The sequence below is a fragment of the Podarcis muralis genome, chromosome 2 (assembly GCF_964188315.1).
Source record: "Podarcis muralis chromosome 2, rPodMur119.hap1.1, whole genome shotgun sequence".
Taxonomy (NCBI): domain Eukaryota; kingdom Metazoa; phylum Chordata; class Lepidosauria; order Squamata; family Lacertidae; genus Podarcis; species Podarcis muralis.
Genome location: NC_135656.1, coordinates 22,322,724 through 22,337,657, shown reverse-complemented (window position 1 = coordinate 22,337,657; position 14,934 = coordinate 22,322,724). Strand labels below are relative to the sequence as shown.

The following is a 14,934-nucleotide window of genomic DNA, read 5'->3' as shown; positions in this document are numbered from 1 at the left end:
CACACTGGGGTCCTTTTGTGATCCTGTGGCGTTGCTCTTCTGTGAGCAGCTGATAGCGGAATTAAAATAACACCATATTCCCCATTCCATTCCCCAGACGCAAGATCCTAATATATGTGTAGCAAGTTCATTTTCAGCAAAGATCCAGCTTCTCTATTTGTAATCAAATTTTTTTTATTTTCCACATTTATAACAAATCTAACATATAAAAGACACAAAACGAAACACATTACAATGCTAAAAGAAAAAAGAAAGAAAAACACTTATAACTTCTAAAATCCAAATTAACTTTCATTGTTATCGACTTCCTCAAATCCCCCCAACTGAATTTCATTGTGACACCTTTGTAACAGTTCTCCAAGATCATCTTTCTAATAAAATTAACTCCTTCAATTTACTATCTTCATCTCTTTTCTTATTGGCGTAAATCCAAAAGATCCAGCTTCCCTCCGCTCTTGGCTCTTTAATTAGTGGTTTCCTTCCTGCAACTTTCTTTTAAAGTGGCTTATGTCCCTTAGCTGAGGAGAAACATGGGAAAACACTAAAAAGAAAAAAGTAGACTGGCAATGATGAGGTAAACGGTTGCCCATTCTGGAGGAAACTGCTACAGTCAGAGAGAGGAACTGAGCGCTATTCACAAAGCATCCCTCTCTGCAACTCTTGTCTCTTGAAATGATCTTCAATGCAGGTGATATTCTGCCCCTCACACTTACCAGGTTTCCATCAGCTCTCTGTTTTCTTGAACATTGCAGTGCATCTATTACTCCGTGACAAGGGAACAGATCCTTAAGTTTCTGGGAAGTTTAGTGGAGTCAAGGGCCATACAGTGATACCCCAGGTTACATATGCTTCAGGTTACATACGATTCAGGTTACAGACTCCACTAACCCAAAAATAGTACCTCAGGTTAAGAACTTTGCTTCAGGATGAGAACAGAAATCACGCAGCAGCAGCGGCGTGGCGGCAGCGGGAGGCCCCATTAGCTAAAGTGGTGCTTCAGGTTAAGAACAGTTTCAGGTTAAGAACGGACCTCCAGAACGAATTAAGTTCTTAACCTGAGGTACCACTGTACAGTGCAATCGGCATAAATTATACAGTGGTACCTCGGGTTAGCGGAGTCTGTAACCTGAAGTGTATGTAACCTGAAGCGTTTGTAACCCGAGGTACCACTGTAATTTGCAATAATAAGATAAGCAAAGACAGGTTTCTGCTGCAAAGAACTTTCAACTGTTTTTTAATGGTACGTAATTGGGGAAGGGGCAAAAGAGATGAAATAGTTGAGTAGGTGGGACAAAATGAGACAAGCTAACAAATGATACGTGTGAACAGTGAGCTGGATTGGGGGGGACGGGGGACTTTCCAAACTCAGAAACGTTCAAGTTCAAGGCCCACATTATACCCAGGCCTCTGCCCAGCCTTTCCTTCTTGGGTCTTGTTATTATTGGGACTTGGTTCCTGCAAACCTGTAATCTCCTCGTCAGGTGAAGCAGGTGACGGCAGCTTTATCATAGACTACAGGCTTGATGTGAGGTCAGGATGTTGAATTGCTTTCGCCTCAACTTTTTTCTGTTTTTGTTTCTGCAGATCCTGTACTTCAGGTGCCCCTACATGTGGAAGAGTAAGTCTATTCTCTTTCTTTCTCCCCCCTCCGCCCCTGATTCCTGCAGATACAAACCTGGACAAGTCGTCCAGGCAAGCGCTTTAAAGTTACAGGGGTGGTCAGTAAATTAGCCCAGGTAGCTGATGCAAAGATCCCAATTCAGTAAGATGAATAATGTGCTTGCCAACGATAGTATATGAATGCATGAGGGAAAGATGTTTCCAATCCATTCCATCCTCATAATCTCTCTATGCTGAACTCGGCAGAGAAAGTGGGAAGACTCCAGAACTCTATAAGAGATCAGAAGGCTGCTTTTGCCATAATCTGGTATTTTTGGATTACCAGTCGAATATTTACACTAGGAAACGGAGACAAATCAGTCCTTGTTCCATTCTGCGGCTCACTTAGCCCACAAACAAACAAACAAACTTTGTCTTCCCAATAGACTGTGAGTTAGGTAGAAAAGGTTTCTTCTTGCAAAGTGATTTTCATTTGTGCAAGGGGGTCACAGTTGTCTCTGATTTCCATTTATCTCCTCTTTGCCGATGCAGCCCTAATACTTCCCACACTGTTTCTGAGGATCCACTGACCCCCAGGACAGGCTTTGTGGGAAAAGGGGCAAAAGACCAAAATAGAAGAGAGATGTGGGAAAGCCTCATTCTGCAAGCACTTTCATAGTTCTTAGCCCTAGGCTTCTAAAAATCCTTGGCCATATTTCCATTTTAAGTAGGTTGCCTGGGCCTGTTTAGCAGCTTGTTCCGAGCAAATTAATTTGGAAGCAAGTTTCATTGTCTTCTAAGTGAGCACACTTAGTTATTGTGCTGTAAAAGTGATTTTTGAGTTGCATTTCATTACAGGGATGCCGGGAAGCCTTATGCTGACATTGTGCTTTCCAGAATATTATTTTATTTAAGCGAATGCCCTATAGCTAGCTGATCTCGCCAGCTTTTTACTTGGCCTGTGGCCATACTTTTAACTAAATCAGAAATTAACACACTGGGATATTTTTTTTAGTGACTTAACTCTATGCTAGAAGAAAATTCACCAGTTAAATTTCTGCACGTCAGGCTGCTGTTAAAGCCAGCAGCGCAAGACAAGTAAAACATGTTAACTTACAGTAAGTGAGGGTTGTTTTGATGTCATTTAGGAGAAGCATTATTGCAAACATTCCCTAGAACTAAAATATAACCTGGCTTGTCCAAAATGTAGTCACCCTTATAAGAATATTGTGGTGGAGAACAATATCGTCTCTCAAGACCAGGGCTCCATATTGCCATGGAAAGTATTCTAAGATTTAATTTTCAAAATGGCACAACCCACTGCAAACTAGTTTCCAAACATACATAACAGTATAAAAACCTGTGTGTACCAATTCCAAATTGTGACTGTAACTAAGCTGTCATCATCAAGTTATTTCACGTAACATGTCTTGGTAATTGAAGTCGATGTTGCTATTCAGATATAACAAATTTCAGAATGATAAACCATGGCTTTACCCAGCTGGAAACAGATGTTCACATGCTTCCTTCTCCCTTCTGCTGTGCACCTTATTTCCAGACTTAAACCAGTTTCCTATGATGTCCAAACAGGGAAATAGTGGCCACTTGCTCTCTCCTCCCTTCTCTTTTGATCTGAAATCTGATATTTCCATACTTTCCTGTGACATTTGGGCAATCCCTACAAGCCAGGATATCAAACCAGAATTTGATCCTGGTTTGATATCCAAGTTTATGGAGAAATCTTAAACCATAATCTCTCCATCCAAGATTTCCCCATAAACTTGGATATCAAACCAGAATCAAATTCTGGTTTGATATCCTGGCTTGTAGAGACTGCCCAAACCACGATTTAAGAAGGGTGGCTTACAGCATCGTCAAATTGATTGTATTAATCATCGCAGCAATAACTAAAACCATTTACATAGCACAGCAGACAAAACAAATTCAGTTAAACACCAGATTACCTTCTCCCCAAAGCCAGAATGAACAAATGCACCTTTGACATTTTCACAGTGGGCAAGGCAGATACAATTCCCCCCTCCCTTTTGGTTACCCTTTCCTATACGGTGGTACCTCTGAAGTAAAACGGAATCCGTTCTAGAAATCCGTTCAACTTCCAAAATGTTTGGAAACCAAGGCAGCCAAGGAAGTTCCTGCAGCCAATCAGAAGTCGCGTCAGATGTTCGGGTTCCAAAGAACATTTGTAATCTGGAACACTCACTTCCAGGTTTGCAGGGTTTGGGAGCCAAAACGTTTGACTCGCAAGATCCAAGGTACAACTGCAGACTTTTACAGAATGTCCAAGATATTTATCTTTGAAGCACAAAGTTGAGTCCTGCCTGGCATAGGTAGCTGGTAGAATGGACTGTGCTTCGTCAGGGTGCAAGGCAAGGGGTGCCATTTTTCATGCCTGCCTGCATTAACAAAACGAGCACAATAGCATGTGGGCTGCACTCAGAGCTGGCCCACCCATTAGGCGGGATTGGGCAGCACCTGCAAGGGGCAGCACCCCTGTTCTGCCACCCAGCGTTGTCACTGGTTTCCCCTGGCCTCTAGGAGTAGAGAGGGACTGGCGGCAAAGCTCTGTGGAATGCCGGCCATCCTGCCAGGTCGGCTATGGGGGGGCACTCCGCTTCTCAGCTTTGCTGCCAGGGTGGTTGTGGAGCGCCCCCCACCCCGCCCTGGCAGTGTGGCAGGTGCTGAAACACCTTGGGCTGCCCCCAGCTGGGCTAAACCCTTTCCTTCTGAAGTTCTAGCATTTTTGCTTTTTGTTCTACTTGGGTGATGTTTTTCATACAGGAGAGCATTCAAAATGGCATCCTTCAATCTGAAGTTGCGCAGCCTTGCTCTGCACCCCAGAACTCTTATTATTTTCTCTAGTTGCATGTGGAGATTAGGGCTTTTCTCCCCCCCCCTTTTTTTTTTTAAATCAGTAGTTAGAATTCTACTTTATTCTAATTATTCGGGTGAGAATAAAGACCCTTAGCCATAAAGTGCATTTAGATTTGTACTTTTCTATCAGCTAACAAATTACAGCCGTTTGTGGTACTAGATCTGAAGATTTATGGAAACAGCAATGTACTTGAAATAAAGGAATGTTTTCAGGAAAGAGCACTGAAGACTGGAACAGAGTCATTAAACTAACATCAATGGAAAGGTGGCACGTTACTTGCAAAATGACTGTGTTTATCCCGTCCCACATGGGACTGGATCTCTGGTGGTTTCATGTGCTGTGCCAAGTTAAAAAAATAAATAAATCACATTTTACTTTTCCCCCCCTAAAGAGAGAGAGAGAAGTAGCTGCCTTCACCAGGAAGCAAAAACTGAATACTGTTGTGCTCACCCCCAATTCACAACATTAATTGCTGTTTTAATAATTTCTTAAGTCCTAGACCAGCCTTTCTTCCCGATCCGAATGATGGAAGTCTGTACACGCTTGGTGGCAAGAATAATGAAGGCTTGACCGTACGTATAACCTAATCAGACAATAGTTGCATTGTTTCAATAGAATAAGACACACGGCGACACAAGCCATGCTTTCTTTTAGAACACTCAAAGGCTATCCCTGCTGCTCAGAGCATGTCTTTTCTACCAGCTTTGATTTTTTTAAAAAGTAACTCTGCAGAAAGAAGCATGTCTATCCTTCAAAGAACATCCTTTACCTATACCTATCTATATCCCAGTGCATGTGAACAAATCTAGTCTTGTGGTCGAAAGTTTTCCCATTCTGGTTCAGGGGCCAAGGATGTCATAGTTCACCAATTCATACATAACTGCAAACTTGAGATTTGCCTGAACTTGGAAGTTCGATGGGAAAATTGGGACAGGCTGGGATGGGGGTAAGAAAGGGCAGGAAGAATTGTAAGCCTAGTTGTCCTTTGGTGTTACGTGAGAATCAGCCTTGTGTAGCGAAAGGGAAAAGATGCATCGTATGCAAACATAACCAGGGAGTGTGGCGTTCTTTGTTCAAATAAGGAACAGACCCACAGACAAATCTACTTACTATTCCTCTAGGCAGCAGACGTATCCATCGATAGTCACGTCGTGCAGAGATTTAGGCAGTTCTTGCACTTACCAGAATCATGTCCTACTTTGGCAATTAGCTAATGAGATTGTCAAGTTTTGGCGCCAACTTTGGGAACCTGTTTCCAGGAATTGATACACCCACATCATAGTGCCAGCTTTTCTGGATTCCCAGACACTTGCTGCAAGAGCAGGAAGGAACCGAACCCTTTACGGAGTTCATTGTGAGCTTCATGAACATGTTTCTGACTTTATAATATGTCTAATTTACGGGAGTCTTATCAGACACTTTGGATAATTTTTCAGTTGTATTACACATGCAGCAATTTGCAAGAGATTAACCAGTTCTTGGGCACTTAATTATAGCCTTAAGGAATCACACTATTCAAGCAACCTTGTCAAGAACTACAACTTATTCCAGGAATACCTGGGTCCCTTATTTTGTATTGCTTCCAGTATTAATTTCAGTACATGCTGCCTCTGTAGTTCTTTCCAAATAGATGGAGTGTTAAACAGCCATGATCAGACACCCTTACAGGCACTCGTTGCATAGTTGCTTCAGAGCTGCAGTTTTTTGTGATGAAATAAAAGAGATAAATAATGGCTTCGGGTGAGTTTCTTTTCCTCAATCCGATGCAACTTCCTCAATATAGCTGCAGCAAATAAATACTTTCTCTTGCATGCACCAAAAAACACAGAGAGGGAGCAAAATGTCCTGCATGCACAAGGCAATCCCTGGGATTGCCAGGGCTGCTTGTTGTTAAGAACCAGGTAGAAAGACCTCTCTCTGTCCAAGAGTCTCTGCAAGGGCTACATGAGCAATGGAGCTGGCATATGGCAGTGGCTTGTGTTCCCGATGCGCCCGTTGTTTTTTGTGTAGGTGGCAGACTTTTCCTGAATATTCTTTCTTTTGATCTCTTCTGCCCTTTTGAACGTTGATAAAGGTTACATAGTGGAAGGGCATCCTTCTGGACTTTGGAAAGTACATTAAGGTCCTGGGGGTAGCTGCTACGCTACATTTTTTTTTACATCTTCCCACAAAGAAAGGAAAATTGCACAGTGCTTGCAAGCTGCTGTAAAATGCACCTGTGATCTTAGCGCTTTCCCCAGTTTCTTCAGGAAGATATGCAATCTGCTGTTGATTTGTACTGCTAGGCACAAGAAAGGATTCTTACCCTTCTCACAAGCATGGGAGTTGACTGAAGTGGCTATGCGCCTTTAATGCTTTGAGGATGCATTTTTTTTAAAAAAGTGTGTGTGCATGCACACGCACACAGAGATGTTGGAGTTGCTAATTCTTGAGTTTTTGTAGGGTTACCCTACGTCCGAAATTTCCCAGAAATAGCCGGCAATCAGCCGTCGGAAACAAGTGTGGGTGGAAATCGCTGAAACGTCAACCTGTGTTGGCACTGTCGTTCATTTTCTCTCTCTCTTGAGATTTTGCAAAAAAAAACCAAAACAAAAACACACACAATTCAACAACTTTGGGCAAAACTCTTAACAACTTTTCTTTCTGGATTTTTCACTTTTTGAAATAATGGCAACCCTAGTCGTCCCCCCCCCCCATTATAATTAGAAATAAAATCTCTTGAGTAAAAATTGGGGAGAGGTGAGGCTGGTGTGAGAATAAGGATGCCGCAAGCCTACAAAACACCTCATTTTCACCTATGAAATGTTGGAGGGTATGCTTTAGCTCAGTGCAGGCGTTCAGATCCTACATTGATCAGGATTGTGCTACTCTGCCCTTACTGCCTGTGGCAGAGGTGCCAGTCTGTCTGGCACCTCTTTGTTGGGCTTCATGTTTCCATAGTGGCTTACATGCATGGAGCCCAACACATGTCATTCTGCTGCACAGGCATAATAATAATAATAATAATAATAATAATAATAATAATAATAAATTTTTTATTTATACCCTGCCCTCCCTGGCCAAAGCCAGGCTCAGGGCGGCTAACACCAATAAAATCAGAGTAATAACATAATAAGAGAAAAAGAGAGAGAGAGAAAGAAAAGAAGAAAAAAAACCCCCAATTTAAAATACAGTTTAAAATGCAGCCTCATTTTAAAATAGCCGATAAATCAAGACCATAAGGGGAGGGAAACATAAGGGTCAGACTGAGTCCAAACCAAAGACCAGGCGGAACAGCTCTGTCTTGCAGGCCCCGCAGAAAGATGTCAAGTCCCGCAGGGCCCTAGTCTCTTGTGACAGAGCGTTTCACCAAGTCAGGGCCAGTACTGAAAAGGCCCTGGCCCTAGTTGAGACTACTTGAGTGATGGCCATGTGCCCTAGGCACCTAGATACATGAACCCTATCCTAAGAGTATCTGCGGGAGCCTTGGCAGGGGGTTGGTGGTGATGACCCTCAGGACGCCTTCCAGATGTGCCGTTCTGTGATTCTGTGAGTGCAGCATCAGTGCTCTCAAGATCTCCTTGCTGCACGTCGGACATGAACTTCTGCAATAAAATAAGTATATCAAAATCAACGCAGAAGGGTAGTGAGCCCTGGCTCCCACCTCTCTCTGAGGACCAGAGAGATGTCAGATTTGGTTGGTCGGTGTGGTAGAGGAAACATCAGACATGGACTGAGGAGATCAAGGTTCTTTGGGCCGGTCTGCCTCTTAGTCTAACGTACACTGTGAGGATAAAATGGTGAGGAGGGAAAACGTGATCCTTTTTAAAAAAACACACACAAATACTTAAAAGTCAGTCTGTGTTTCTGTGGTACTAAAATGCATTTATATCTGGCTGTTTTCTGCTCATTGTTCCATATTAGTATACTATGTGTTGGGGCTTCGTGGGAGCAAGTGGCGCCTAAATTGTCACCGTTACCCCGTCCCCCTTCTTGTGAGAAATGCACATTTGAACGTTTAGGAGGGAGAGAAAGGGGGGGGGAGAGAGATAACATCTGTTTCTCTTTCCTGTGGTATTTCTCAAAATGGAGACCCAGATTCTATCTAGGACATGTGAGCAGTGTTGCAATATGTAATAGCGTTGGGTGTGGGGAGAGAATAGCAGACCTTCCATTTTCAATAACGGAGTGGGACTAAGGGGACTAAGGAACATCATCAAGCTCTTCCTTCAGAAGCAATTGCCATCTCTGAATTTTTATGTTTGAACTTGAAGCGATGGTATGTTGTTGTAGCAATGGAAATGTATCCAGGTCACAGCTTCACCGATGCAAGCCTTTTGTCGTGTCATATGACGCAGGGTACATGCAGATCGCAGATAAGCCCAAATAGCCCTGACGTACATTAATCTGCCAGAGCAGGCAAACCCCTAAACTCCTTCAACCCTAGAACGACAGCACGCTTAGAAATGGCGTTTGCTGCTGATTTCTTGTTATCTTGCAAATCTCGGTCAATGCTGAATATGAAATTAAGATGGCTAAAGTGAATATTTCTATTCCAGAAACTGCCATTCACCATTCCTGAGCTAGTTCAAGCATCTCCTTGCCGCAGTTCAGATGGAATTCTGTACATGGGTAAGGCTCCACTTGCTTCCTAAAAGTTAACTTGAGTGCATTTTAGGACACTGTCACAGACGTTGTTGCATGGAAATACTTCCCCTCTTCCAGCTCTTCTATCCCCATCGGTATTTTCTGGTATTTACGCCTAGCTTTTGATTCCTTAGGGATGCGGGTGGCGCTGTGGGTTAAACCACAGAGCCTAGGACTTGCCGATCAGAAGGTTGGCGGTTCGAATCCCCGCAACGGGGTGAGCTCCCGTTGCTCGGTCCCTGCTCCTGCCAACCTAGCAGTTCGAAAGCATGTCAAAGTGCAAGTAGATCAATAGGTACCGCTCCGGCGGGAAGGTAAACGGCACTGCTCTGGTTCGCCAGAAGCGGCTTAGTCATGCTGGCCACGTAACCCGGAAGCTGAAGATGAGCGCCACAACCCCAGAGTCTGCCACGACTGGACCTAATGGTCAGGGGCCCCTTTACCTTTTACCTTTGATTCCTTACGACCACACAAAAGCACCTGTGACACACTGTTTTGTCCCTGGTCTTTTTAAACGTGTTTGTGTGTATATAATCTCTTTCATGCTCAAAATAGACCTCTGTCTTAGCCAGACCACCCAGAGCTATCTCCATGTAGGTTTCGGATAGCTGGGTTTAATTTTACGTTCTGCACATTGACTGGAGTCACAGATAACAGCCCTTGCCAGTTCCTTGAGTAGTTTTGCAGGGCTAGCATGCATCATTGAGCTCTGATAGGGCTCCTTGCTTGCCCAAGTGGAATTACAGAGTGATATGTGCTCCGCCTACTTTTGCTTCTGGCCCCACCCACCACCAGCGATGTTGCCCCTAGAAGGTTGCCTAGAAAGGAACGTGACCTCCAGCTCTACCATAAAGCACACTGTGCTGTAAAAGCAATGTTCTGAGTAGCCAGTTGCTGGCTGGCAGGAAACAGAGGAACGGGGTGTTTTCAGAATTGATTTTAGCAGTACTAAAATGCTGATATTTCCCATTTAGGAAAGAAGCAAGACAGCTGGTATGTGGTGGACCTCATGACAGGGGAAAAACAGCAGACCTTAACTTCTTCATTTGCCGAAAGCTTGTGTCCGTCTACATCTCTCCTGTATCTTGGTCGAACAGGTAACACACACACACACACACACACACACACACACACACACACACACAAACCCTCTCCCCTGCTTCAAAGGTAGCTTTTGAAAGCCAAGCCAGCCAGACCTGAAAGGAATAAGCTCATAGTAATGAAGTTTATTTAACATATCTAGATGAAGGCTTCATGCTAAAAATCATTAACTTTCACCTAACAATGGGACTGTGCCATTTGCATGCATTCGACGGAGTTTACAATGGCTGCTCGCCCTTTGGTGGATTGTTCGTCGTTTTATTTTATTCAGGCAGAAACGAGTTATCCCACGTCATCCACAAACTAATTGGGTCTTGTCAAAATGGCTGTTGAACAAGGCCAGGGAGGATCCATTTGGCCCAGCATCCTCTTGGCCACAGTGGCCCACCCCCTGCAGCTGGGAACCTGTGAAGGCAGTGGTAGCCCCCTGCCCACTTGTATCTGGTGTTATTCATGGGCAGGGACGCAGGTGGCGCTGTGGTCTAAACCACTGAGCCTCTTGGGCTTGCCGATCGGAAGGTCGGCGGTTCGAATCTCTGCAACGGACTGAGCTCCCATTGCTCTGTCCCAGCTCCTGCCAACCTAGCAGTTCGAAAGCACGCCAGTGCAAGTAGATAAATAGGTACCACTGCAGCAGGAAGGTAAACGGTGTTTCTGCACTCTCTGATTTCCGTCACAGTGTTCTGTTGCACCAGAAGTGGTTTAGTCATGCTGGCCACATCACCCGGAAAGCTGTCTGCGGACAAACGCCGGCTCCCTCAGCCTGAAAAGTGAGATGAGCACCGCAACCCCATAGTCGCCTTTGACTGGACTTAACTGTCCAGGGGTCCTTTACCTTTACCTTTTTTACCTTATTAATAGGCTGCCTCTTAGCCTGGAGGTCCAATGTAGCTTGTCATTACTTCAGTCCATTTCTAGAAAGTAAAGAGGCGAGTCTGGCTGGCCACAAGGGGTGTGGGATGGGAGGGAGCAGCAATAACTTTTCTTGAGCGCCTGAATGTTGGTGGCTTGTACTTACCTGGAAATCTGCTAAGAATGGAGTGAGCTAGGAAGACGGGCTCATAGCTCAGTCTTAACGGCACGTATTTTGAATGCTGGTTGCAGGTTCAATCCCTACAGGCATCGCCTGTTTTTTAAAAAAGAAAGAACAGGTAACAGGTGATAGCAAAGACTTCTCTGTCCCTGCCTGAGATCTCAGGGGAGCTGTTGCCAGTCAGAGGAGACAATAGAAGGACTGATGGTCTGACTTGATATAAAGCTAACTTCCTGTGTTCCAAGGACCCTCAGCAGGCCATTTTGCAGAGAGGGGACCTCAAGTATGTTATTTTGCTGGGTGTGGGAGCCAAAACGCCTGCATGTTCCTGTCTGAACGTGGCCTTTGGTCTTTGAACTCGATAGCGTTTTTCAGTAGTGCAAGATCCTGTCTTGTAACCATATCATTAGTCACAGCGTAGAAGCCAGGGGCTCCTCAACCCGCAGTCTCAGAAGCTGGAAAATACGCTTTGAAGGTTGCAGGAGGTGCCGCTCAGCCATGATCTGTGAGATTCTAGCTTTTAAGACAGATGCTAGTCCACATTCAGAGGCAGACGTGTAGTTTCATGAACTGGAAAAAAAGTCTATACAGTGGTACCTCGGGTTACAGACGCTTCAGGTTACAGACGCCGCTAACCCAGAAATAGTACCTCGGGTTAAGAACTTTGCTTTAGGATGAGAACAGAAATCGTGCTCTGGCGGTGCGGCGGGAGCGGAGGTCCCATTAGCTAAAGTTAAGGTTAAGAACATGCTTCAGGTTAAGAACAGTTTCAGGTTAAGAACGGACCTCCGGAACGAATTAAGTACTTAACCTGAGGTACCACTCTAATCAGAAATTGAGCAGCAAATTATAAGAGGAGTCAGTTTTTCTTTTCAAAATACTGCAGGGTGGGTGTTTAAATCTGCTAATCATGGGGAAGAATTTTGCAAAAAATACAATGATGTGAAGATGTCCACATACTTTGTTTTGAGGACCGTCTGGCAAGAGAGTTGGGTGCTTTGTTTTGTTTCACACAGTATGAATTGAAATTTTGGGATTTTTTTTTGAACAGAGTACACCATCACCATGTACGATACCAAGAGTAAGGAGCTACGATGGAACGCCACTTACTTTGACTACGCAGCCACCTTGCCTGATGAAGACGTCCAATATAGTAAGACCTGGGGTTCTAATTTCAGGCTGAAATGCTAATACTGTACATTTCATGTAACCATGAGTTCGCAAAGGCTTCGTGCGATTGCTTGCATCTCTTTACCTTGCAGAAATGTCCCACTTTGCATCTAACGGAGACGGACTGGTGGTCACTGTGGACAGCGAGTCAGGCGATGTCTTGTGGATCCAGAATTACGGCTCTCCTGTTGTAGCCTTTTATATCTGGCAGCGGGAAGGGTTGTGGAAAGTGATGCATACAAATGTGGGCATCGAGACCCTGCGCTATCTCACCTTCATGTCTGGCGAAGTTGGACGCATCACTAAGTGGAAGTATCCCTTTCCCAAAGAAACAGAGGCCAAAAGCAAATTGATGTGAGTACAATTTCTGCCCCTCCTAAATGGTATTATTTAAAAAATGTGTTTATTGTGTCAGGTCAACTTGGTTATTATCTAGCATGGAATTAAAACGTGCTTTCACTGTGGTCTCCCATTGCCTGCAAGTAACCTTTTTTTAAAAAAAATAATAATTGTACACTTTGCTTCTGCAGATTATGTAACAAAATCACCCTATATTAAATAATTTGCATGTTCACAGAGGGCTTTTCCAAATGATTGTTTTACTGTCAATCTTTTTTTTTTTAGTGCCAGACTGCCTCAGTACCCAACCACCCCAAAAATACAATCCAAACAGAAATCCAAGATGTGATGGGTGTAATAGGATATTCCTGAAACCGAAATCATTCATTTGATTTCTGTTTGAGGAGTATCTCATGTATCAGTAGCCTCTTGAGAGGTTAAAATCTTCTAGCAAAATCCCTGCTCCATAACCCTGCCCTGCTTTTTGTGAATGTTCCCCTCCCCTGCCCTTTAAATATATTGGTAGACTCTTGCTTCTCCTTTGCCATAGTGTATTTCTTCCCTGTTCTTACAATAATGACTGTGATCCAAAGACTTGCCTCAGGGACCCCAATTTCCACCACATTGATCCATGTGCAACATCTCATAGTGACTGGGAGGTGTTGGGGGTGCTGAAATGAGATAGGCAGATCCACAGGAATCCAGGTCAATTTTTTAAAATCAGCCAATGACCTTACTTAGCGATAGCATAGCTATTTTTCCCCCCCTGTAGCAAGGAATATATTTCACTATTATTCCTGTACTGGAACTAGCAGCTCTATAGGTTTGTTTGGCTTCTTGTCATCTGGGAAGGCCTGGAGTGACAGGAGATCAGGATATACGAACGTTTAAGTAAAGAAAATAAGAGTTGTATGTTTGTTTTTACAATACGCCGTAAAAAACCAACACTTACACAATTCAGTTTACTATCCTGCAGTCATGCTCAAAGATTTTATTTGATATTTCAAGATCTTTCTGTGAAAGTATAGTCATACCTTGAAAGTTGAACACCTTGGAGCTCAGATGTTTTTGCTCCTGAATGCCGCAAACCCGGAAGTGATTGTTTCAGTTTGCAAATGTTCTTTGGAACCCGAACGTCCGTTGTGGCTTCCAGTTGGCTACAGGAGCTTCCTGCAGCCAATAGGAAGCCGTACCTTGGTTTCTGAACTGTTTTGGAAGTCGAACGGCCAATCAGAAGCCGCAGAAGCTCCATCAGATGTTTGACTTCCCAGAGAATGCTTGAAAACCAGAACACTCACTTCCGGGTTTTGATCGTTCGTGAGCCGATTTTTTCGGAAGCCAAGGTGTTCGAGATCCAAGGTACAACTGTATCTTAAATAAAGAAGTAAACGGCAGGCTTTGTAATATTTTCTTCCTGTCTCCCTTCTAGGCCAACCCTCTACGTAGGGAAATACTCTACGGGCTTGTATGCATCGCCATCGATGGTTCACGAAGGAGTGGCTATTATGGTAAGCTGGGCAAGAGGCCTCATCTTTAGGAAGGACAATTTCCAGAATCTGGAATCCAGATGCAAAAAACAGAGAAAGGAACCTGAGCTCTTTTCCTGCATTTCTTCACAATAGGAACTCATAATCCAGTTTCTACAGTGTGCCTGTCGGTATCTGTCTTGGGTGTGAAATGGTTTTTAATTGATCAGTCCCATTGGGGTGTATCATTGGAAGTGATTACAAAAATGAAACGAATGAATAGATGCCTTAGGGTGAATTTTATTTATTTATTTATTTAATCATTTGTCCCAATTTTGGGGAAATATTTTATTTGTGTAAATGACAAGAATCAAAGGCTTATTTTGTTCAAAGAAAAAAAGAATAAGCAAGCTACATGAGTTCAGCAAGCAGATAAGAGTAATTCTGGCCATTTTAAATAGGGGGGAAGCAGAAAAAGACACTGGTAAATTGCTTATTTATTTTAAGGCATTTATAAACTGTTTAATCATTAGCAATTCTAAGCAGTGTACATGAAACTGAACCATACAGAGAATTAAAACAATACAAAGTTATCCTCAGACCGAAGATTGACTTAAAATGCCTGCTGGAATAAGGAAGTCTTTTGTGATGTTCAGATCTCATTCCGGAGCGAGTTCCACAAGCTTGGTCTAGATGCAGTAGCTGTG

The 14,934-nt window shown here is 43.6% G+C and overlaps 1 protein-coding gene across 1 annotated transcript in view; it reads left to right on the top strand.

Annotated features, from left to right (window-relative positions):
* The window catches only part of ERN1 (endoplasmic reticulum to nucleus signaling 1), a 61,080-nt gene that overhangs the window by 29,933 nt on the left and 16,213 nt on the right, over positions 1 to 14,934 (top strand). The window contains exons 3-9 of the mRNA XM_028712672.2: positions 1,585 to 1,618; positions 4,986 to 5,064; positions 9,031 to 9,103; positions 10,093 to 10,215; positions 12,304 to 12,405; positions 12,515 to 12,776; positions 14,191 to 14,269. Coding sequence (XP_028568505.2) covers positions 1,585 to 1,618; positions 4,986 to 5,064; positions 9,031 to 9,103; positions 10,093 to 10,215; positions 12,304 to 12,405; positions 12,515 to 12,776; positions 14,191 to 14,269 — 752 coding nt within the window. The remainder of the gene's footprint in view (positions 1 to 1,584; positions 1,619 to 4,985; positions 5,065 to 9,030; positions 9,104 to 10,092; positions 10,216 to 12,303; positions 12,406 to 12,514; positions 12,777 to 14,190; positions 14,270 to 14,934) is intronic.